The following is a 20,837-nucleotide window of genomic DNA, read 5'->3' on the forward strand; positions in this document are numbered from 1 at the left end:
CAACCATGACACCAGGCACTGGGAAGGGAAGATGAAATGTGCACGCTTTCATATGAAATGTGCACGCTTTCATACCTATGATCAGACTGTAAACTGGCAGAAAAGTTTTTAGAAGTTTGGTAATAAATGCCTAAAACTTTCACACGGTTGATTCATTTATTTCTTGATATTGATCACAAGAAACCACTGAAAAAATCTAAGTTCATACAAATATGAATATTGTGGCATCATTTATTACAGTGAAACTTCCCCCTCCCCCATTTCTACCTATATGAGAATAGTTAAATTATATGGTATCAAACTATAGAATTTTACACTGCCATTAAAATGTTTACAGATTTCAAAAACATTAAATATGTATATGTTATAACTTCAAGTGCGAAGGCAGGATACAAACTTACTTGCATAGCATGTTCTCAACTATATAAGAACATGCATGGAAGAAAAGAACAAATTCCCCTAAAATCTTAAAGAGTTGTGAGTTCTGGGTAATTAGATTAAAAGTGATTATTATTTTCTACTTTATGTTTTTCTAAGTGTTTTGCATGTTCTATAAGTGTATATCACTGTTATAATTTAAAAGTCATTTTAAAAACCTATCAACTGCTGTTCATACTTGGAAAGATGTAAGTTCCCTGGCTTGATGATGCCCAAGACCCGCCCCCATCTGACAAGAGGCTGCCTCTGTACTGTTATCTCCTGACATCGTAGGGCTAAGTTCCTGCTCCAGACATATACAACAACTTAGCTCCCCAATAAACCCTACTGTTTCTCTCTTTCATGCCTCTACCCATGCCGTACCCCTGCTTGAAATGCTCTCTTCCACTTTTACTTGCTCATCAAAACCCAGCTCAAGCACTGTCAACTTCAAGAAGCCTCCCTGGACTTCCATGCCTGCAGTTTGATTTAGATATTCCTCCTCAAACTTTCCCAGGTAGACATATATGGTCAAAGAAAGAACAGGCTGGTTGATGTGTTGCTGTGGGCAAGAGATGGTTACAGTAATTACTGTACCACAGGATCTAGGTTAACAGGGAAGGAGTTGATGGACTAGGTGAAAAGGGAGAAGCCAAGTGAGAGACTTGATGAGTTCCAGGAGCAGGTGTTCTGAGACGGTGGGAGAAAGGTTTGGGAGGATGTGCTGTGAGTGGCGCTAGGATGACAAGTTCTACCTGCGGCCCCAGTGGTGGGCAGCTGAAGGAGAGGGTGGTGATAGGGATCAGAGTCAAGGAGAAGTGCGGCTAGGTCAGCAGTTCCTCAACTTTGCTGCATGTTAGAATTACCTGGGGTGGGGGTGGGGGTAAAAATAATAATACCCAGGTTGCCCCCATACCAGTTAAATCAGAATGTGTGGGCCTCCTACGGTATAGCACAGGGAACTGTATTCAATATCTTGTAATAATCTATAATGGAAAAGAATCTGATAAAGAATATATATATGTATATATTATGTATAACAGAATCATTTTGCTGTACACCTGAAACACTGTAAACCAACAACACTTCAATTAAAGAAAAAAGAAAAAAGAATGCATAGGCCTGGGAGCTAGGCATCAATCAGTATTCGCCTAGCTGATTTAAAGATTCCCCAGGTGATTCCAAAATGCAGACAGTTTGGGAACCGCTGGGCTAGGTTATTGGGTAGATCATCCCCATAGGCCAGTGGTTCTCAGAGCGCGGTATCAGCATCACCTGGAAACTTGTTAGAAACGGAAATCCTCAGGCCTCACCCAGATCGACTGAATCAGAAACACAGGTGGTTGGGCCTGGCAGTCTGTGTTCTAACAAGCCCTCTGGAAGATTCTGAGGCACACTCAGAATCAAGTTGGAGAACTTGAGCCTTAGGCAATAAAACTGCCCAAAACATATGCAGGAGTTGGAGTGAAGAAGAATATAAACAAGTTACTTCCTGACTGCTTTGATCCAGAGCTTCTTCACTTGAAAAGGAGACGTTAGGAATAATAATACTGACCTCAAAGTGTGGTTATGCGATTAAATGGCAGAGGTGTATGTGAAAGTGTCTGGCACAGAGTGGGCTCCAAAAACATATTAGGTTTGCTTTCCTTTTCTGCCACATTCACCCTGGCAACTCCCAACAGTCTGTCTGTCTGTCTACCTTCTTAGAGCTGTGTACAAGAGTCCAGCCCATAATATTCAGGTTAAAACATCTTTAACAATCTTCAGTGTTCCTCGTGGTTTCACACAAAGGCCGTAAATCCAGGTGAGCTTTAGATGAAGTGGGCATCCTGCCCCAGCTGTTTTTCTTCCTTTAAACTCTTCCCTGACTCTCTTCCTTTTCCCACTTCTTTGATCTCAGCCCCATTTTGCTTTTATTTCTTTAGACCTTCCCACAGTCTGGAGGAGGGGGTGGAGCTCAGTGCCAATAGGTAAAGGCTGGCAGGGCGCTCCTATTTAAGGGGCACATCTTCCCTGCTTAAACCCTCTGGAAGCCCAAGGACAACATCTCAGTTCTTAGTGAGGCATCCAAGGTCATTCGCTATCTGGCCCTGTTCCCAGCACAGGTATCCCTCTGCCTGGAGAACTCCTGTTTACCCTCCCGGGACACTCCAGGCAGTGTGCTTTTTCCTTCTCCTCTGCTCAGTGGATCTCACCCAATGACAACTGTTTCTGGACGCATCACTCTCCCAACCCCACTGAGAGTTGAAGGCAGGGATGTGTTCTTGTTTTGTTTATCTTTGAATCCTTAGCAACTAGCCCAGCCCTTGGCATATAGAAGGCTCCTAATAAATGTTTGTTGAGTAAATTGAATAAGATACATGCTTTAGTGTCAAAGACTTTGACAGGTTTAGCCTGAAAGAGGAAAAATATAATGATTAATAATAATGATAACAACTTGCCTAGATTAAACTGGGTAACAGGTTTTCCATGAATTAACTCATTTAATCTGCATATAACAGATAATGATGACCCAGTCTGGTTTTCACCTCTCTTCTTTAATGCATAATTTTTATGTTCATACTCATCTTGGCTGCTGGTTCACATTAATGAACATTCAGTCCTTTAAGATATAAGGGATATGATGTGGGTGTCATGATTTGGGCTCCTCACTTGCGGTGCCCTGGAGAAGCGTGGGAGATCCTTAGCCTAGCTGCGTGCTTTGCTACCCTCAATCTCACTCCCACCCTGCTTCCCCTTCTATCTGCACTCCAGGGTTCAGGTATGAGGGCTGCAATGGGCTACCCCCGGAATCAAGCAACCCTCAGCGGAGGTGCTGAAACCCTATGTGACGGCACCAGAAGGCTTCTGAGCCATCCCATCCCAGCGGTGAGGAAGGCCGCCGCATACCCTAGAGCAGCTGTGTGACGTAATAAACCCTGTGGGCTCTGCCCCTTTACCTGGGTTACAGCAGCACAGGTGGACTGAGGTGTTAGGTGTCTGTGCTTACTTTGGGCTAGAATCCTATCAGTTCAGCAGGTAACACCAGTCAGCTAATGCTGCTCTGAAGCTTTGACTGACAGGGGTATGTGTCTGATTAATTCGAAATGCAAAAATTTGTCACTACTTCATACGTGGCCTCTGACAGACAAATACGGCATCACAGGGATAAAGGAAAAAGTTCAGAAACTCTGCGCAAGTTCTTGAGTTTGGGGCTAACAGCTCAATGGCTGTGTCCATACAGGGCAGGGCATTTGTTTTCTCTGAGTCTGTTAGTTCACTAGGGCTGCCATAACAAATCCCACAGGCTGGGTGGCTTAACCAACACCAATCTATTCCTTCGCAGTTCTGGAGGCTGGAAGGCCAAGGTCAAGGTACATCTTGCACCTTTCAGGGTTGGCTTCTTCTGAAGCCCTTCTCCTGGGTTTGCAGATGGCCACCTTCACACAGCCCTTCCTCTGTGCACGTGCATCTCCGGTGCCTCTCTCTGTGCCCAAATGTCCTCTTCCTGTAAGGACACCAATCAGATGGGAGTAGGGCCCACCCTAACTGCCTCATTTAAACTTATTCACCTCTTTACAGTCTCCAATTACAACCACATTCTGGGGTACCGGGGATGAGGGCTTCAAAATATGAACAAAATTCCCTCCCCCCCCCAAACATCCCTGCCCATAAGAGGGACAATATGAAAACCTACATCATGGGTTATTTTGAGGACAAAAGAAACAAAGAATGTGAAGGTGCTCAGTAAACAGCAGGTAGGAACGTCCCTTATCACTGGGCTACTGAGAAGCCGGCATGCACGGGGAGGGGCTGTGGGACCTTCTTACTCGCCTCAGAAAGCAAGGATGCAACCCGCTCTGCCCTGCTGCGGGCCAGGTTCGGCCCCCATGTTCTGGACGGGTGAGTGGTAGCTGGCAGACTCGGCCTGCCAAGCCAGTGGTAGGCGTCACCTTGGGCTACTCTCCTGCCTCCAGATTTCCATGGAGATAGCCCACGTGCCCTTGGCGGCTCAGGAACCCAGAGCCCAACAAAGCCGGGCACTGATCAGCCCACCTAAGCTTCCCACTGGGTCTGGTCTGGGCAGATGAAAGGCTGCTCCCAGCTAGAGAGCTTCAAAGCCAGCTTAGAAGCATGGCGGCCTGAAAACAGGCTGGGGGGTGGGGAGATGGAGATGGAGGGGGCTTTGGGGCTTCCTTGGGCACAAAAAGGTGAATAAGGAAGGAAGGCTGTAACTTACCTGCCATGTTCCCACCTGGCCTTTCAAAGCACCAGGCCCTCAGGTATCCCAATCATAGCTTATGGGAAGGGTAATTTATGACCAGTGCTTTCCCTAGACATCCTAACTCAGACACAGCACAAAGTCAGAGGGCTCCTTGCCGGTAAACAGAGCAGGCAGGGGGCTCACTTCCTGGCGTTCTGTAAACCCAGCGTAAAGAGCGTGCTACTGCGAGCCAAGCTGTGAAGCACAGAGCACGGGCTTTGGACAGACTTAGGTCGGAGTGCCTACTGTTTGGCGCTCACTACTTCTATTACTGTGGGAGAAGTCGCTTAGCCTCTCCGAGTCTTTTATCAGGAAAATGTAGGTCTAGTAACCTCACTGGCAGGGTTGCTGATGAGGTTTAGAAGTGATGCCATCCAGAGCCTGCACGGAGAGCACACAGAAGGTCCTCAAGAAACAGTGGCTGTCGTTGTGATTTTAGGTTTCTTTAGAAAGGGTGGTCCTCAGGAAATTGTCTTTGCTACACAGTAAGTGCGTGGCCCTCTGCAGATGGTAATCAGTGTAATCCAGAGAAGGTAGTCCAGGAGGAAGGAGAGGAGGGAGAGAAGATGGGGGGGGAGGGTAGGAAAAGAAAGAGGAGAAGGACACTGAGGAAAAGAGGGGCCTGGTGGCTTTCCCTTGTTCCTGGGCTGAGCAATGAGGATGCAGAGAAAGATCTGGAGACAGGCATGGCTTTGACACCCCTGGTCCGGCTGGGCACCCCTTCTGACGGGCATTTTCTTTGTGTCCTCGTCACACTGGTTTGCAGGTATCTTCCACTCCCGGGGGTCTGTAAAGCCCCATCAGGGCATAAAAGTGGTCAGAGGGTACTGAGTGGTCTTGGACTCTGGGTGATCCAGATGGAAATGGAAAGGAAAAGCAGCCCAGAGCCACTGCTTTCTGAGGAGGAGAGGGGCTGCAGGGTGGAAGGGAGAGGAAATGTGTTGGCCCAGCGGGCAGGGGCCGGGGTTTCTGCCTCTGCTCTAGCTGTCTAGTTGTATGACCTTGGGCCTGTCACTTTCCTCCGCTGGGCCTATGTTTCCTTGATCGGGGGTGAGGGCATTCTATCCTTGAGTTTGGTTTGAGCTCTTCCAACAAAGGTGGAGGCTGGGTTTCCTGGCGGGCTGGGTCAAGAGTAGGTTGGCAGCAGGCCTTGCCGCTTCTCACACTGTGCAGAAGACAGAACGTTCTGTGCAGCCCTACACTGAGGCAAGAGGAAGGGTGAGTTTGTGCTCACAATGGCCATTGTGGCTGGTTCCTGAAAGCCTGCTTGTGCGGTGGGGCCTCTATTCTGTGTGGCTTTCTCTTCCCGGGTTTGGCAGGGCTCTGATGAAGGCTCGGTACATGCCTAAGGGCCAGGGGCTTCAGAAGGGGAGGGGCAGCGTGCTGGTGGAGGTGTGTGGTGGGGAATTTCCCCAGAAGAAATGGTCTCCTGAAATGGCTCTGAAGGGAGGGTCTGACATCATCATCATGCCTCTAAGAAAGATCAAGAGTGAGAATATCGCATAAGGCTTGGGAGGCAGCGGAGCTACAGGAATCTTGACCTGGTGGTCCCAATGAGGACATGAAGAGAATGACTATTACTGGACACAGACTCCAGGCCAGGCCTAGAGCTCTGTCAGCTTTATTGTTTTTAATCTTTGTGGCAACTCTGTTGGATAGACACTATTATCCCAACATAAAAAAAAAAAATCTTGAGGCTCAGAGAGGTTGAGGAACTTGCCTAATGTCACAAAGCTGGCATATGGTAAAGCTGGAATTCAAACCAAGGCCGGTCTGACCCCCCACATAAGCTCTGAATAAAGGACTCAAAGCAGAGACCAAACATCTTGGCATGGTGGGACCTCTCAGTGCAGGGAAGGGGGCGTGGAGTGGGGTGAGCCTATCCTCAGCTCCTCGCAGGGGAGACTTCTTGTTAAATGGAATGCCGACTCTCTTGGCCTGAAGGTGAAATACTAGTTGGTTTATTATCTGGCATGACTTTGCCCACTGAGCTCAAGAAGCTTCAATTCCACATACAGTGTATATAATAGAATCAATCAATTAGTGGTGAGATCTTCCAGTTCAACTCAAGCCTGAGTCTCAGGCATGACACACATAAGGTACATTACAGAGAGCTACGCCCACCAAATGAATCACAGCTAGAGGGATGCACATATCCAGAAAGGCAAAGCGAAAGGATAGCTGTGACTTTCTGGTTGTTGAGTCAAGATCAACCAGAAATGGGGAGGTGTGGGAGGGTATTGTGTGAATGGAAAGAATGCCAGGTTTGGTATACTTGGACTTGGCTCTAGTCCCAGATCCACCAATTAGTGTGGCCTTGGACAGGTCAATTAACCTCCCTGGGCTTATTTTTCTAATTATAAAGTATCTCTCAGGGGTGCTGTAGGGGACTGAAACGAGATGATGAATGCAAAATATTTCTAGCATATGGTGCTAAATTCAAGTAGGTGCTTAACAAGTGTTGGATGAATTGTCCGGAAAATGGGAAGAGATGGGTGCTGGCTGCAGGCTGGAGGTGGAAAAGACACAGGGCCCTGCTTCAGGCATCCATTCTGCCAACAGCAGCCACTGGTAATGGGGAGGGCTTTGGGGTGGAGGTAGACAGGACACGGCTGAGCTTGTGGGCAGAAGAAGTCGGGACCCTGCTGGGTGGTTTGCGGGGAAGGAGGCATCATCCACACGGCAGTGTCCCCTTTGTCTGTCCCCCACTTCCTGTTGGCTTTGGTCCATTTTTCCTCTTGTGCCACTGACTGCTATTCAAGGCCTCAGAGTTGTAAGCCTGTGTTCTGCACCAGCCTCCTAACCGGTCTCCTTGCTGCCAGTTCCTTTCCTTTTCCTTGAATCCAGACTGCATGCTGCTCTCTCATTCTATTGCTCTTGGCTTAAAACCCTTCATTATTAACCCTTCCCATTATTCAAAGGATCATATACAAACTCCATGGCACATTACTCAAGGGTCTCTACGTTTCCAGTCTTCCCCTTTGCTATTTCTGTGTGCTGATGCTCTAGTCCATGTGCCTCTTCTCTCATTCTGTCCTTTCCAATCCTTTCCGGCTTCAAGTACTGGCAGACACACATTCTATCTTGTTCGTTCGTTCATTCATTCATTCATTCATTCAGTCATACATCAAATATTTATTGATCACCTCCTAGGTGCCTGGCACAGTGCTGGGCAGCAGGGGATTGAGTCCCTAAGGAAAGCCCCTCCTTTTCTTACTCTCCACACTCTAACCGTACTCTGTTTCTGCCGCTCCGTGGTGCTTGCCTATCATGCCAGTGGTGACATGATCGTTCTACATATATTTCTTACATTCGACTGAGATCTGCTGGAGGTTGGAACCATGTCACACTGGTGCTTGCACCCTCTATAGCACCTGGAGCACTCGGTACTTGAAGGCAGGTTTGAATCAGCTCTACTGGGTATCCTCCGTATTCTTCGGCCAGTCACTTAACCCCATTAGCGTCAGCCATAAAATAGATTAAATAATTAAATAGGCAACAGCTTGGCCCATAAATAAGTGCTCAGTAAACAACAGCCCAATACATATTTATTGATTAATTAAGAAGATGAAGCACTTCTTGCACGACTTAAAAACAGATCAAGAAGCACAGGCTGTGCAGAGCGTGTGGCCAGGATGGAGTTTTGCTGTGGGCTGGGTCTTAGGAGGTGCCAGATATTAAAGTTGCTACAGGGGAACAGGAGCTGGTGGTGGGTCAAGATGGGGCAAGCAGAAGAGGGAAAAATCTAAGATGTCTAGGCCTGCCAGACAGCCAGTCTAGAAGTTTCTTCTGCATGTGAAAAACGAAAGTTTCCTTGGTTCTTTGGTTCTATTTTGAGCAACAAACCTCCTAAGGCAGGAATTCAGTTGGAGTTTAACTGCAGCTTGAACCTGTATGAGCAAGTTTCCCTCTGCGGACGTGGAACAGCCTCCGGAGGCCCTATTCTGCCTCGCCCACCCCTCCCCATCTTGGCGGGGTGTGGGGGGGGCACTCAGCTGGAGGCAGAGTCCTCCTGATTCACAAGTCAGCTGGGGAAGAATGAAGGATCGCTTCACTTGAACTTCTAGTAAATGCGGGTTGGGTCAGGGACAGGCAGAAATGGGGAGGCTGGGGTGGGTGGTCTGGTGTGTATAGAAAGAATTCCATGTGTGAAATACTAGGACTTGGGCTCTAGTCCCAGGTCCTCCAGTTTGTGTGACCTTGGACGGGTCAATTAATCTCCCTAGGCCTCATTTTTCTAATCTATAAAGTATCTTCTTGGCATCCTCGGGGGAGCAGCCAGGCCCACCAGTGCAGTGCTTTTCAAACTTGAGTAAGCATTCATCACCAGGGGATCTTGCTGACAGGCAGATTGGGCTTCAGGAGGTTTGGCCTACATTCTGACACTCTCAGGTGATGCCCTTGCTGCTGGCTGTGGACCACGTGAGGTTCTAGTGCAGGGATGGGCAAACCACGGCTCGAGGGCCAAACCCAGCCTGCTGCTTGTTTGTGTAAATAAAGGGGGACTAGGATGCAGCCATGCCATTCGTTGCGTGTGGTCTATGGCCGCTTTCACGCTGAGGGGTTGGAGGTAAGCAGTTGTAGCCGAGACTGCATAGCCCACAAAGCCTAACTATTTTAAGAGTTACTATGTGGTCCTTTACAGGAAAAGCTTGCCAACCTCTGCTCTAGTGGACAGAGGGCTGGCCTGTGTGAACTAAAAGACCTGCATTTCAGTCGGGGTTTGGCCAAGGGCCAGCCACTTCATCTTGCTGGTTCCCCCTCTCCTTATCTTGAGGACGAAAGGATCTCTAAATTTCTAAGAGACCAGTGAGTCTGGGATTTCAATACTACATAGACCTGAGAATCAGGTTGTGTGGCTTTGATCTGGAAGCTGCAAAAACACACCTAGCCTAACCCGCAGAGTCCAGCAGCAACCCTGACAGGTACGGAGAGACTGCGTGATGTAGAGGCAGCTGGGAACACATAGGGGCTTGGAGAAGGGACCAGTGAGGATGGAAGGCAGACCTCCTGGCCTCCTGTACAGGCCGATGCCGGCACAGCAGCTCTGCAACATTGCTCACAAGCATCACACACACAAATTTCATCCCATCAAACACGGTTCCCTATCTTACTGCTCCAGGTGCCCCTGACCCTGGGTGCTTTTGGTCAACCAATATTAATAAGCTCCCTCAAGGTCTCAGAGGCCGTGCCAGGCACAGGGATGTAGAAGGAACTATGATATCTGGAGCCGAGGAGCTCACATTGGGTGGGAGAGACACCATGTGAGCAAATAATTACAGGAGAGTTCCATGAGCCGCTGTGACGGGAAATGCATCACTCTGGGTCTCTAGCTTGGGCAACAGGTGATGCTATCAACAAGGCAGGGAATGTGGGGATGGGCAATGGGCTTCAGGAGAAGGGGGAGGGTGTGTAAAGAGGGAGAAGAGAATGCCTCATCTGGGTTTGGGGCATGTTGATTCCAACGTGGGTGCTTGAGGGACTGAGTGACAAAGCTGTGATTTCCTGTGAAAAGCAGAGCAGAGTCTCTCTGTAGGCCTGCCACTGATGCAGAGGAATGACGGTGTGTTGCCATGGTTACTTCCCAGCGCTGAGGGGCGTCCCAGCGCACACCCCCCCAAGTGCCCGCCAGGCTCTTTAGGGGTTGCTAGCCTTGCTCCATCTCAGCCCCTAGGTGAGACCTTGGCCAGAGAGGCCTCTGTGAAATGCACACTTTTTAGGAACATTTCCATTTTTCAACCCGAATGAGCCGTGAGTGGCTAGCAATTGCTCACTACAACTGTCTTTCTGGTCAGATCTCCACCAAATGGGAAAATTGGGAACATACAACCCTGGACAGCTCCTGAACCCAACCGGCCACTTTCTGTTATGGTTTCCTACAAGTGAGGAGAGAGCCCTGAGAAGCAATGAACTCATGTACCCATGATTATCCTATTGTCTCATCTGAGCTCTGGCTCACCACCCAGGAGGGTGGATCTCTGACAGCTGGATGGCATCCCTTTATCTGGCTTTGGGATTCAGGGTAAGACCCATGCCATTAGTGAAGATCCACATGGGCACAGTGCACAGGCAGGTTGAACCACCTGTGCCCACAAAGGAGTGGTGTCAACTGACTCTGAAGTGGGAGGGTTTTCCTCTTCCCAGGTAAGACCCTGGCATCTGGGTGGCAGATTTGATGACCGTAGGCTTTTGCCAGGAGGGTGCCTGTGTGAGTGCCTGCTAGTTGGTTTGAGTTCCAGGCTAGCGAGCCTATCTGTGAGCCACGCAGTGGCTGGCTGGCCTTGCTGGGGTGCTGAGTAGCCATGCGACTCTCCCTCTTAGCACTTATCACAGATCCTAACTACATGCCTCTCTGTGGGATTGTTTTACTGAGGCCTGGTTCCCGCACTCCCTAATGGCTGCAGGCACTAGATCTGGTTTTGCTCATCAATGTGCCCTGGTGCCTGGCATTTGGTCTGTGTTTCGAAGGTGTGTGTTGAATAAATGACAGAAAGCCTGTCACTGCTGCTGGGAAACTGACTCAAAATGTATATCCTACCAAAGGTCTCCCTGTTTTTGTTTACCAGGAATTGCAAAAATTATTCCCTAGTGAAAGTCTGGAGAGATCTTGCCCTCTCTGTTTAGAATCTTGTCTAGGACACCCTGGATGCAGTTCACACGGGGTTGACTAAGAAACCTCACTGAGGGTGAGGTGGCCAGCTCTGGGTGACACAGCCTCAAGGCTGCTGCTGGCTCAAGGCTGAAGGCTGGATGGGGGCATACACGAGTCTCAGAGAAGAGTCTGAGAACATGTGTAGGAAGTCTCCCGCATTCACATCCAGGGTGGGGCCGGAGAGAAACAATGGCAGAGCTTCCAGGGCTTCGCTCCCTAGCCTCGGGGGGGACTGATCTAGCTTGTGCCATGCATGCCCTTGGTGATTCAAGGCTTGGCACCCTTACCCTCACCTGGCTTCGCCGGATAGCCACTCAGGTGGAACCTCCACATAGGCAGCAACAGCCAAACACACTTAAGCACAGTGCCAACAAGTAACCCTAGAGTTGTGGGCTGTTAGAACCATAGGTAATTTAAAGATAATCCAGACCAAATTACTGAAGCAGAAGTAAAGAGAGTGAAATTCTAAATTTGGCCCTTTTCTCACGTACTAAATACTCATCACCTTCCACTGATCACTTAACAATTTTTCTGATTACTATTGATCAAGCGCTCACCACGTTCCAGGCATTCTGCTAAGTGTTCTACATGGATGATCTCATTTAACTCTCAAAACAAGGGGACTATGCTGATGGAGAGAGATTATAATTGTTTCCATTTTGCAAGGGTTGAAATGGAGGCTTGGAAAAATTCAGTGATTCAACTAACATCACATGGCTGGTGGTGGGGAGGTCTGGGTCTTCTAGCTTCTAGTTCAATGGTCAGTCCCTTACTCTACAGCGACTCTCAGCTATAAGTCCTCCAGGCTATATCTGAATTACTTATTTGAAGACAGCCAGCACATCTTACTTATCAAATGAGTTTCTAATGGTTCCATGAAACTAAATTCTCAGTCTCACAAATATTGGCATCAAACTCTTTGTAAGACTATTATTTTTTTAAGATTTTTCCCTGAGGGTCTGCTCCTGTCCACCTCCAGAATCTACTGCCCACTGTGCTCACAGGCCAAAGGCAAGATTCCTTCCCCGCCCCCCCACCGCCCTCCGACAAACATTTCTGTAGAACAACCTGAGCCAGGTAGGATGTTAGGCTCTGAAGGGGACACAGAGATGAAGAACACATGCTCCCCATTTTCCAGGTACTGGCAGGAGAAAAATATGATGAGGATACATGTGCCTACGAGACAAGGCAACCCATAATCAGTGTACTGTCAAGACAGAAGCCCAAATTAAATGCTCTAGGAATTCGGAGGCCAGACTCACTTCCAGAGGTGCCACCATAGGCTCTAGGAAGGAGATGGCCCTTGAGGTAGGTCTTGTAGGAGGAGCAGAATTTCAACCAAGTGTATATGGAGCCTTTCCTTGGACTGGAACATAAATGCTTCCTGTTTTCTGAGTGTCTGGCTTGTGCAGAACACATAGTAGGACCTCAAATAAATTTTCTAGTTGGACACTAGCCACTTGGGGCTAGGCTAGGAATCAGGGACTTGGTTCTGACGCGACCACTGGACATAAATTGTATAAGTCCTATTGCTTCTCTGGGCCTCTGTTTTTCCCAACTATGAAATAGGGACATGGAGGGGAGTGGGTATAACCTTGCTCATGGGTTTCTGGTTAGGGTTAGGTTAAGTTAATATATGAAAAACTATCTGCAAGCCAAAATGAAATATAAATACCTGTCACTATTCTTACTGATATTATAAAAACTAAAAAGAACCATTGCCCAGGTACCTCTCATTTATCCAATAACCTTTTTTGGACTAACTACACGGGGTCAGGCACTGGGGAAAAGATGAATAATATCCAGCCTCCATCCTTGGAATTTGAAAGGTCTATGAAAGGAGGCAGAAGGTACAATTGATGGTATAGGTTTAATGTGCTAGGACAAAGTCTGGGCTGGAGTTTGGCAGGATCTCTGCTCTTTCTTAGTGATAGTACAGATAGGTGGCAATGCTAAACCTGAGAACTTCAAAATCAGTCATTCAGCTGGTATGCCCCAACATAACATAGCCTTAAAGGTGAGGAGAAAATTTAAGCTTATACTATGTTCCAGGCACTCTGACATCCATCATCATGACAAGCTAGGTATTATTATGCCAATTTTACAGGTGAGGAAGCTGAGACTCAGAGAGGTTGGGTAACTTTCCAAGGTTTATAAGACTAGAAAGTGTAAAGCCTAAATTTAAACCCAGGTCATTCAACTGCAAGCTTGGTACTTTCCCCAAGACCACTTCTTGCTTTCTAATCAGCCAATGGTTTTATAGAACTCATTCCATGCTAATCTTGATTGACCTTCTTTCTTGGCTTGCTTTTCCAAGGAGAAAGACTGACCTGTGATGAGATTTGACAGTCACATTTTCTGTTGTCATTTCCTTTAACACTTCCTACGATAAACCCCCTCCCTCCCACTATTCTCTTCTGACCTCTCCCTCACCTCCAACCCTAGTGACTCTGCCAAGGAATAACAAATCCCAACAAATAAAGAGCCTGCAGAGGAAGATCCCTACCTTCTCAGCCACTGACCTATAAACCGAGACAAAACACACCGAAAGAAGGAAGAAACCTGCCATATAATTCTGTTCAAGGAGTCCACTAGACCAAAACCTGGCCGTGCCTTAATTCTGTGGAGCTGTAAGCAACCTACGCTCTACAGGAACCTGTAGGATTGTCAGATTTGCCTATTTTACAGATAATGAAAACTGAAACCCAAGAAGTTGAAAGGACTTGCCCAACATCATACACTAGTGAGAGGCAAAGTCTGGACTGGAACCCAGGACTCTTGACTCCCAGGCCAATGCTTTGCCACTTTTTAAAATGGGTTGCCTCTTTAGCGTTTCCTCATTAACATCTCATCTTAAAGGAGATCATGGCCCTTTAAGAAAAAGCTTTCACTGTAGGTTCGTTCTCTGCAAAGCCCAGAAGCCAAGACTCCCTCCTCAGTCTCTGCTCTGATCAGCTCCTGTCCTCATCTAAAGAACAGGAAGTAGCTGCATTTTTAGCTCTGAAAGCATATTCTTGGGGTGGGAAAGGGGGATTTTGGGAAGAGAGTTCCTGTACATGAAGGTCATGAGCGATCAGCAGACACATTACTCTTGCTTGAAGAAGGGGAAGATATACGGTAAGACATACAAGGGAAGATGACGATTGTCCTTGAGCCCCAACCAGAAAACATCCTCAGCAAGAGCGGCCCCCAGCCCCTGCCTGAGGGGAGGGGGATTCTGCCCTGATTCTGCTCTGCCTGGATGCCAGAGTGGCAGCTGGGGTGGGAACACTGGGGTGGGAAAGTTTGCAGAAACTTTCTACAACTTCCAATGCTTCCCCCACCCTCTGCTAGCACCCACAACTTCCCCTGCCAAGGGAGGAAGGAGGAACACATTATTGAGTTTAATAATTTATACAAATTGAAAAGTTTACTCTGAAATAAAGGGGACTTAAGAGGGAAGCAGAGAAAAAAAAAATTCCCAAGTCTTCTCTTAAAGGACACAGGTGTGCAGATGACCCCTCTTGATGACCTTGCTTCAGAATACGACAATCTGATTGTTTAAACAGGTAGGTCTGAAATAAGGCAGTAACCATTCCCTCAATGGTTGGCCAAGTTTTGTCTCCTTCTACTGGTGGGATCACATCCAGCCTTAGGACTAACCACCTGGGACATCAAAGAACCCAGACCCAGATTCCTGGACACTTGTCTATGTCGGTGGTTCTCAAACCCGGCAGCCCATCCGATCGTCTGGGGAGCTCATTACAAATTTAGGTTCCCAGGAACCAACCCAGAGATTGATTATGGAGATCTGGGCTGGGGCCCAGGACTTCATTTTCGATAGGCAGGTCTGGTTTAAAAATCAATGGTCTGGTCAATCCCATCCATTCAGTCATCAAAACTTTTATACCAGATGCTGGTTTTATGGCAAAGAAAACCAACGTCCCAAAAAGTAGGTTAGTGCCAGCACTTGGATTTGAATCCATTCTCCTGCCTCCTCAGGTGGGGTCTTTGCCAAAGCCCTCACATACGGCTTCTCCCCACACCCCTACTCTGGCTCACCAGGCCACTGAGAATCCCTGCGGATCAGCGGGGCCGGCTCATCCGATCCACAGAAGAGGCAGAGCTGCCAGGAACTTTGATTGCGGCCCGTCTGGTTTGCTGGTGGCAGTGGCTGGTAAGGGGTAGGGCTGAAGGTAGTTTTAAGGGCACTCTCAGAAAGCTGTGTCCTGTATCCTGGTGGGTAGTTGATGGCCTCTAAGGCACACTATCCAGTTGTTCCAGGCAGGAAGAAGAGTCGGCTCATGGCAGGGTGGCAGAGGCAGAGGGAGTGAGGGGGCAGTAACAGAAGATGCAGTCCGGAGGTGACGAGAGGCCAAACCCTCTAGGACCCTCTAGGCCACATGAAGAGCTTTAGCTTTCAGTCTGAGCCACTGCAGGATTCTGAGCAGGAGAGTGGCATGGACAGACATATTTTCCCAGGGGCATTCTGATGCAGTGGTGAGAAGTGACTGTAGAGGGTGGGGGAAGAAGCAGGGAATCCAGTTGGGAGGGTTTGCAGTAATCCAGGGGATAAGGGATGGTGGCTCAGACCAGGGTGGTAGGAATCTTAGATGTTTTTAAAGAGTAGAGCTAACAGATTTTTGGATGGGTTGGGTATGAGATATGAGATAAAAGGGAATCGAGGATGGTGCCAAGTGTTTTGGCTTAAGCAGCGGGCAGGTTTGAGTTATCGTCAACTGAGATGGAGAAGGCTGTGGGTGGAGAAGGTTTGGGGGAGGGACGTCAGAGATCAGTTTTGGACTTGCTGAGTCACTGGCACTCACGTGGTATTTAAATAAAGTCTCACTACTCGATGAGATCATCAAAGAAGTGAGTACAGACAGAAGAGAGAAGAGGGCTGGGGACCCTCCCGTATAAAGAGGTTAGAGAGAAGATGAGGACTCAGCGAAAGAGACTAAGAAGGAGTGACCAGTGGGAAACCAGGAAGGTGTGGAGTCCTGGAAGCTGAGTGGACAGTGTTTCCAGGAAGAAGGAGTGATCAGTTGGGTCAGATGCTGCTGACAGATGAAGCAAGATCAAGACTGAGAACTGACTATTGGATTTAGTTACTGAAGGACACTGGTAACCTTGACACAAACAGCCTTTGACCCTAACCACATGGAGTCCCACAGTTTGACTACTGACTGTCATTTAGGGCTCCCTTATTGTAACTTTTCTCAATGAGGTTATTAAACATTGCAGCATCAGGGATGATGAGTCAGTGTATCTCCGAGTCCCTGTAAAGCTGTAGAAGCTTCTAGAGCCTGCTGTAGACCCTAATACAGTTTGCTGCCAGGCCCGCCTGAACATCCCTCCCACTGACCTGGAGCAATTCTCCTCATGCCTGGCTTACCTTGAATGCAGAATTTCAGTTCCTTGGGGTCAGTGACGACCTTCCTGCTTTCCCGGATCACAGCCCGGTTCTTCTTGGTTTCTCCCCAGAGATTGGTGCCACCGTACATGCTGGGAATGTTGAGAATAGCAATGCCTTCAAGGAAGATGCCGCTCAGGTCCACCCCAACTCCGTCACACTGAGGGGCAGAGAGAGAATCTCATCCGTTAGTGTCCTCAGTATATCCCAACCCAAGGTGGCATGTATGTATGTGTGTGTGTGTGTGTGTGTGTGTGTGTGTGCACGTGGGGTGTGGGCTCTCATGGAGAATGTGAAAGGCCGTCAGCCACCAGCCAGCCTCTGTCAGAAGCTGAATCTTGGGCAACACTGCTCAGGCCTAATGCTTTGGCTACTGCAGTGGGGTGAGGGAGGTCCAGTCCTGGTCAGCTCTGGGGAGACAGCACGAAGCTCCAGGAACCATCTATAGATCTAGAAGGGCTTTAGGGATGGTTCAGAAGACAACTGCAAACTGTTCACCAGTCCAACCTCATTCTCATCAATCCTGCCCCTCCGTAACCACTGTGATCTGGTGGAGCATTGAGTCCAGAACCTAACACTGCATATTCTCAACAAATGACAGAAAAGTTTCATTTTACCTCTTCTTATTTTACTCCTCCTGTGAGAAGTATAAGACTTTAAGATTTGGATGGCTTTCAGAATTTTCCTGTCTCCTGTATCTCTATCGTAAGTGCAATTTTGGCATATGTGCTTGCTGATGTAGCAGAGTTTCTTTATCCAGTCTCTACCACCCACATCACCGCCAGGTACAAAAGGCCAGTAGGCTCCAATCTGCCTGTCTCACATATCTATAAAGTCAGCCTACTTTGGCATAATGCTTACCAACGCAGCAAAAAATAGATTAGCTCTGATCCTCGTTCCTCAGGATTGGAGGTAGTTTACTTCATTTACAGAAGAAAACATTACCCAGAGAGGTAAGCTAAGCTATCCAAGATTGCACAGTTGATAAATAACAGAGCAGGGGTTCAAAGTTGGGGAATCTGACTACAAAGCCCAAGCTCTTTGTCTTGCTTAATGTGAGGCAGGAAAAAAAAATCAAAAGCATGCAACAAAAATCCACTATCTTTGAGGTTACCAACAAATCCAAACTTCCAGAGATTTCTTAACAGATGAGTCATAGAAAGGTAGGGCTTGTTGCCATTCATTTTGGCATACTTCCTGATTTCTTTGCAGCTCTCAATTTATCATATCTTATCATCCCCATGACTTGTCTCCCCAGCTACAAAATGGTAGAGAGTGAGCTTCTTTGGTGACTGGGAATTCCTTTCTTTATTAGGAAGTTCTGATTATTTCAGAGGTCTTTTAATGTTGAACCTGATTCTCTTCCTTCCTGCTTCCACCCGTTGGTCTTATTCTCCCTTCTGAAGTCAGACAGAATGAACCTCCTTCTCCTCCATGGAAGTGCCCACTGGGTACACGATGATGTACATCCATCAGCAGCAGCAGCATCATGCATATGCATTAAACGTTGCCATTTGCCAGGTAGGCTTTTAGACACATCTCACTTATTACCTTCATAATAATCTTATAAGTTAGTTACTAGGATTACCCTCACTGTACTTTTGGGGAAACTGAGGCACAGAGGCAGTTAAGTTACTTGCCCAAAGTCACACAACTTACAAACGGAAGTACACAGGTTGACGGCAGGCTGTCGGAGTCTCAGTCTTACCCACTCCTTTCTCTCTCTTCCCTCTCACACCACCATTTAGTTGTGCCTCAGGGTTGAGCACTGTCAAGTCTCTGGCTCCTCCTGTGGGACTTGTCCCGTTCTGTACACACTACGGTTTGTTACTGTTCTACTCCATAAGGTCCTGGCACTGAAAAGAACACCAATGGCAGAATCTGATGGCACAGGCGGCAATGTCACCAGCACTTCCTGGGGCTGGGATCCCCTAATATTATCACGCCCCAGAAATGAAATAATGTGGGGAGCCCAGGTAGAGGCTCAACATGTCCCCCATGATCATTATCCTTAGTGTTAAATATGATCAAGTTTGCACTAGCTCTTTTATGAGCAGCTACATGACGACTGAATCACTTCAGCTTGAGCGGGTGGTCATCTCAGGCACTCAGGCCCTCATCCCATCATCTACTTCTCAGCCCAGTCTTCCCCATCCTGAACCTGTGTATTTTTAAATAACTTAGACAGAGGGTTTGCACTTATTTAATTTCATCTGACTTTCAGCCCAAGCCCCCACCAGTCCATCTAGTTTATATTAAATCTCCATTCTGTGACCCTATGCAATAGCTCTCCTATTATTTGCAGATTAGGTCCATTAATACACATATATAAAGGGCGAAACAGGGAATAAGCCCTCTCCTTGGTCAGTTTAACACACCAGATATTGTGCATTAAATGGCCCTTGGGGTGTGGCTGCCTTATCAGGGCTGCACCCTCTGAACAGGACTGTCACCCAGCCCACTTTTCATTACAGTATGGAATCATGGAACTCAGAGATGAGAGGGACCCAAGAGAACATGTCCTATCTTTCATCAGTGAGGCCCAGTGAGGTTAAAGATCTTGCCTGTGGTCACCCAACTTATTAATGGTGGAGTTAGACTAGTATCCAGGTGTTCAGACCTCAATTCTGTGCTCTTTCCACTAAAACATAAGACATTGTGCTGAGATCAAATAGCATTTCCTAAATAACCACCCTACAACCTCTATCAGAAAAGGAATAAGAGAACTCATATTAAGCCACTAATATCTGTAAAGGGCAAGTACTTGGTTAATACTTTATTCCAGAATTTTGCCAGGGGTTGGGATGAAGTATATCGGTCTGTGGTTTCCAGAATGTATCCTTTACTAATTTTTAAAAACTGGGGCATTTGTGTGTTTGCCTCTCATTGGATGGAACCCACTGTGTTTTCTGGATTTGTCAGAGTGGTCCCCGAATGCCATCTATAGGTTTGTCCAGCAACTTGGATTCACGTGTGTATGTTTTCCAAGGCCAGTTAGTTCTCTACTGATCAGCTTTGGGCTCTGATATCTACCTTTATCATTTGTTCTTCCATTTTTGGTTAAGGCTACTCTCTCTCTGGAAAAAATAAAAAAAAACTCTTTCGGAATGTCAAAGTCCTAAAGAGGTATGCTTTCCATGTTCTCTCTTTTTTTTTTTTTTTTTTGCGGTACGCGGGCCTCTCACTGTTGTGGTCTCTCCCGCTGCGTGCGGAGCACAGGCTCCGGACGCGCAGGCTCAGTGGCCATGGCTCACGGACCCAGCCGCTCCGCGGCATGTGGGATCTTCCCGGACTGGGGCATGAACCCGTGTCCCCTGATTCGGCAGGCGGACTCTCAACCACTGCGCCACCAGGGAAGCCCCACACATATTCTTATTTAGGGATTTATAAATGTCAGACTTATTCTCTGACTTATTCACTGGGTCAGACTTTTCTCCAAACTCTGAAATTAGCTTTGCTCAACCCTGTGCCCAGCATTGAGTTCTTGAACGCTTTTCACCTCCTAGACCACTCAGTCACTTTCTCTGTTGGTTGTAGTGACTTCCGCATGACCTCAATTTATTCATTGTTGGCCAAAACGCCCCCTCCCTTCTAGAAGTAATAATAATAATACTAGCAGTTATTTGACAAGAGCTTCCTTGTGCTGGTCCTTCCCTTACATTCTCTCTTGGGATGCTCACATGAACACCGTGAGGGAGGCACCATTGCTACCCCCAAGGGACAGGGTCTCAGAGGGGTTAGGGTGCTGGCTTAAGGCTACACAACTTCCCCTCTACAGGCTGGCAGAGCTCGGTTGCAAACCCAGGCAAGTCAGAGGCCAGATTCTACTCTGGAGACGAAAGAGTCAATGCAGCAAACTGGGACTTTTGCTGATGCTAGACTTGTCGCAAAATTAAACTTCCAGCTGTTGTTTGAATAATTGAAATCTCCCACTACTACTCTGTATTGTAGAGTACTTAGAGCACTGCCTGGCACGTCAATGTTGGTATCAGTATTAAATCTTGCTTCTGTGCCAGATTTGTGTTAAAAAAAAGAAGTAAACCATTAGCACAGCACAGTCCTTGGCACACGGTATTCCATAAAGTCACCTTTCTTCCCTACTGCTGTTTTAAGTGTACTCTGTCCCCTCCATC

General features: G+C 47.6%; 1 protein-coding gene across 3 annotated transcripts in view; it reads right to left on the reverse strand.

Moving 5' to 3' along the window:
• DGKG (diacylglycerol kinase gamma) overlaps nucleotides 1–20,837 on the reverse strand; it is a 133,191-nt gene that overhangs the window by 27,001 nt on the left and 85,353 nt on the right. For all 3 annotated transcript variants that reach the window (XM_060150242.1, XM_060150239.1, XM_060150241.1), the window contains exon 16: nucleotides 16,687–16,864. In XM_060150242.1, coding sequence (XP_060006225.1) covers nucleotides 16,687–16,864 — 178 coding nt within the window. The remainder of the gene's footprint in view (nucleotides 1–16,686; nucleotides 16,865–20,837) is intronic.

Source organism: Lagenorhynchus albirostris, chromosome 5, assembly GCF_949774975.1.
Source record: "Lagenorhynchus albirostris chromosome 5, mLagAlb1.1, whole genome shotgun sequence".
Classification (NCBI taxonomy): domain Eukaryota; kingdom Metazoa; phylum Chordata; class Mammalia; order Artiodactyla; family Delphinidae; genus Lagenorhynchus; species Lagenorhynchus albirostris.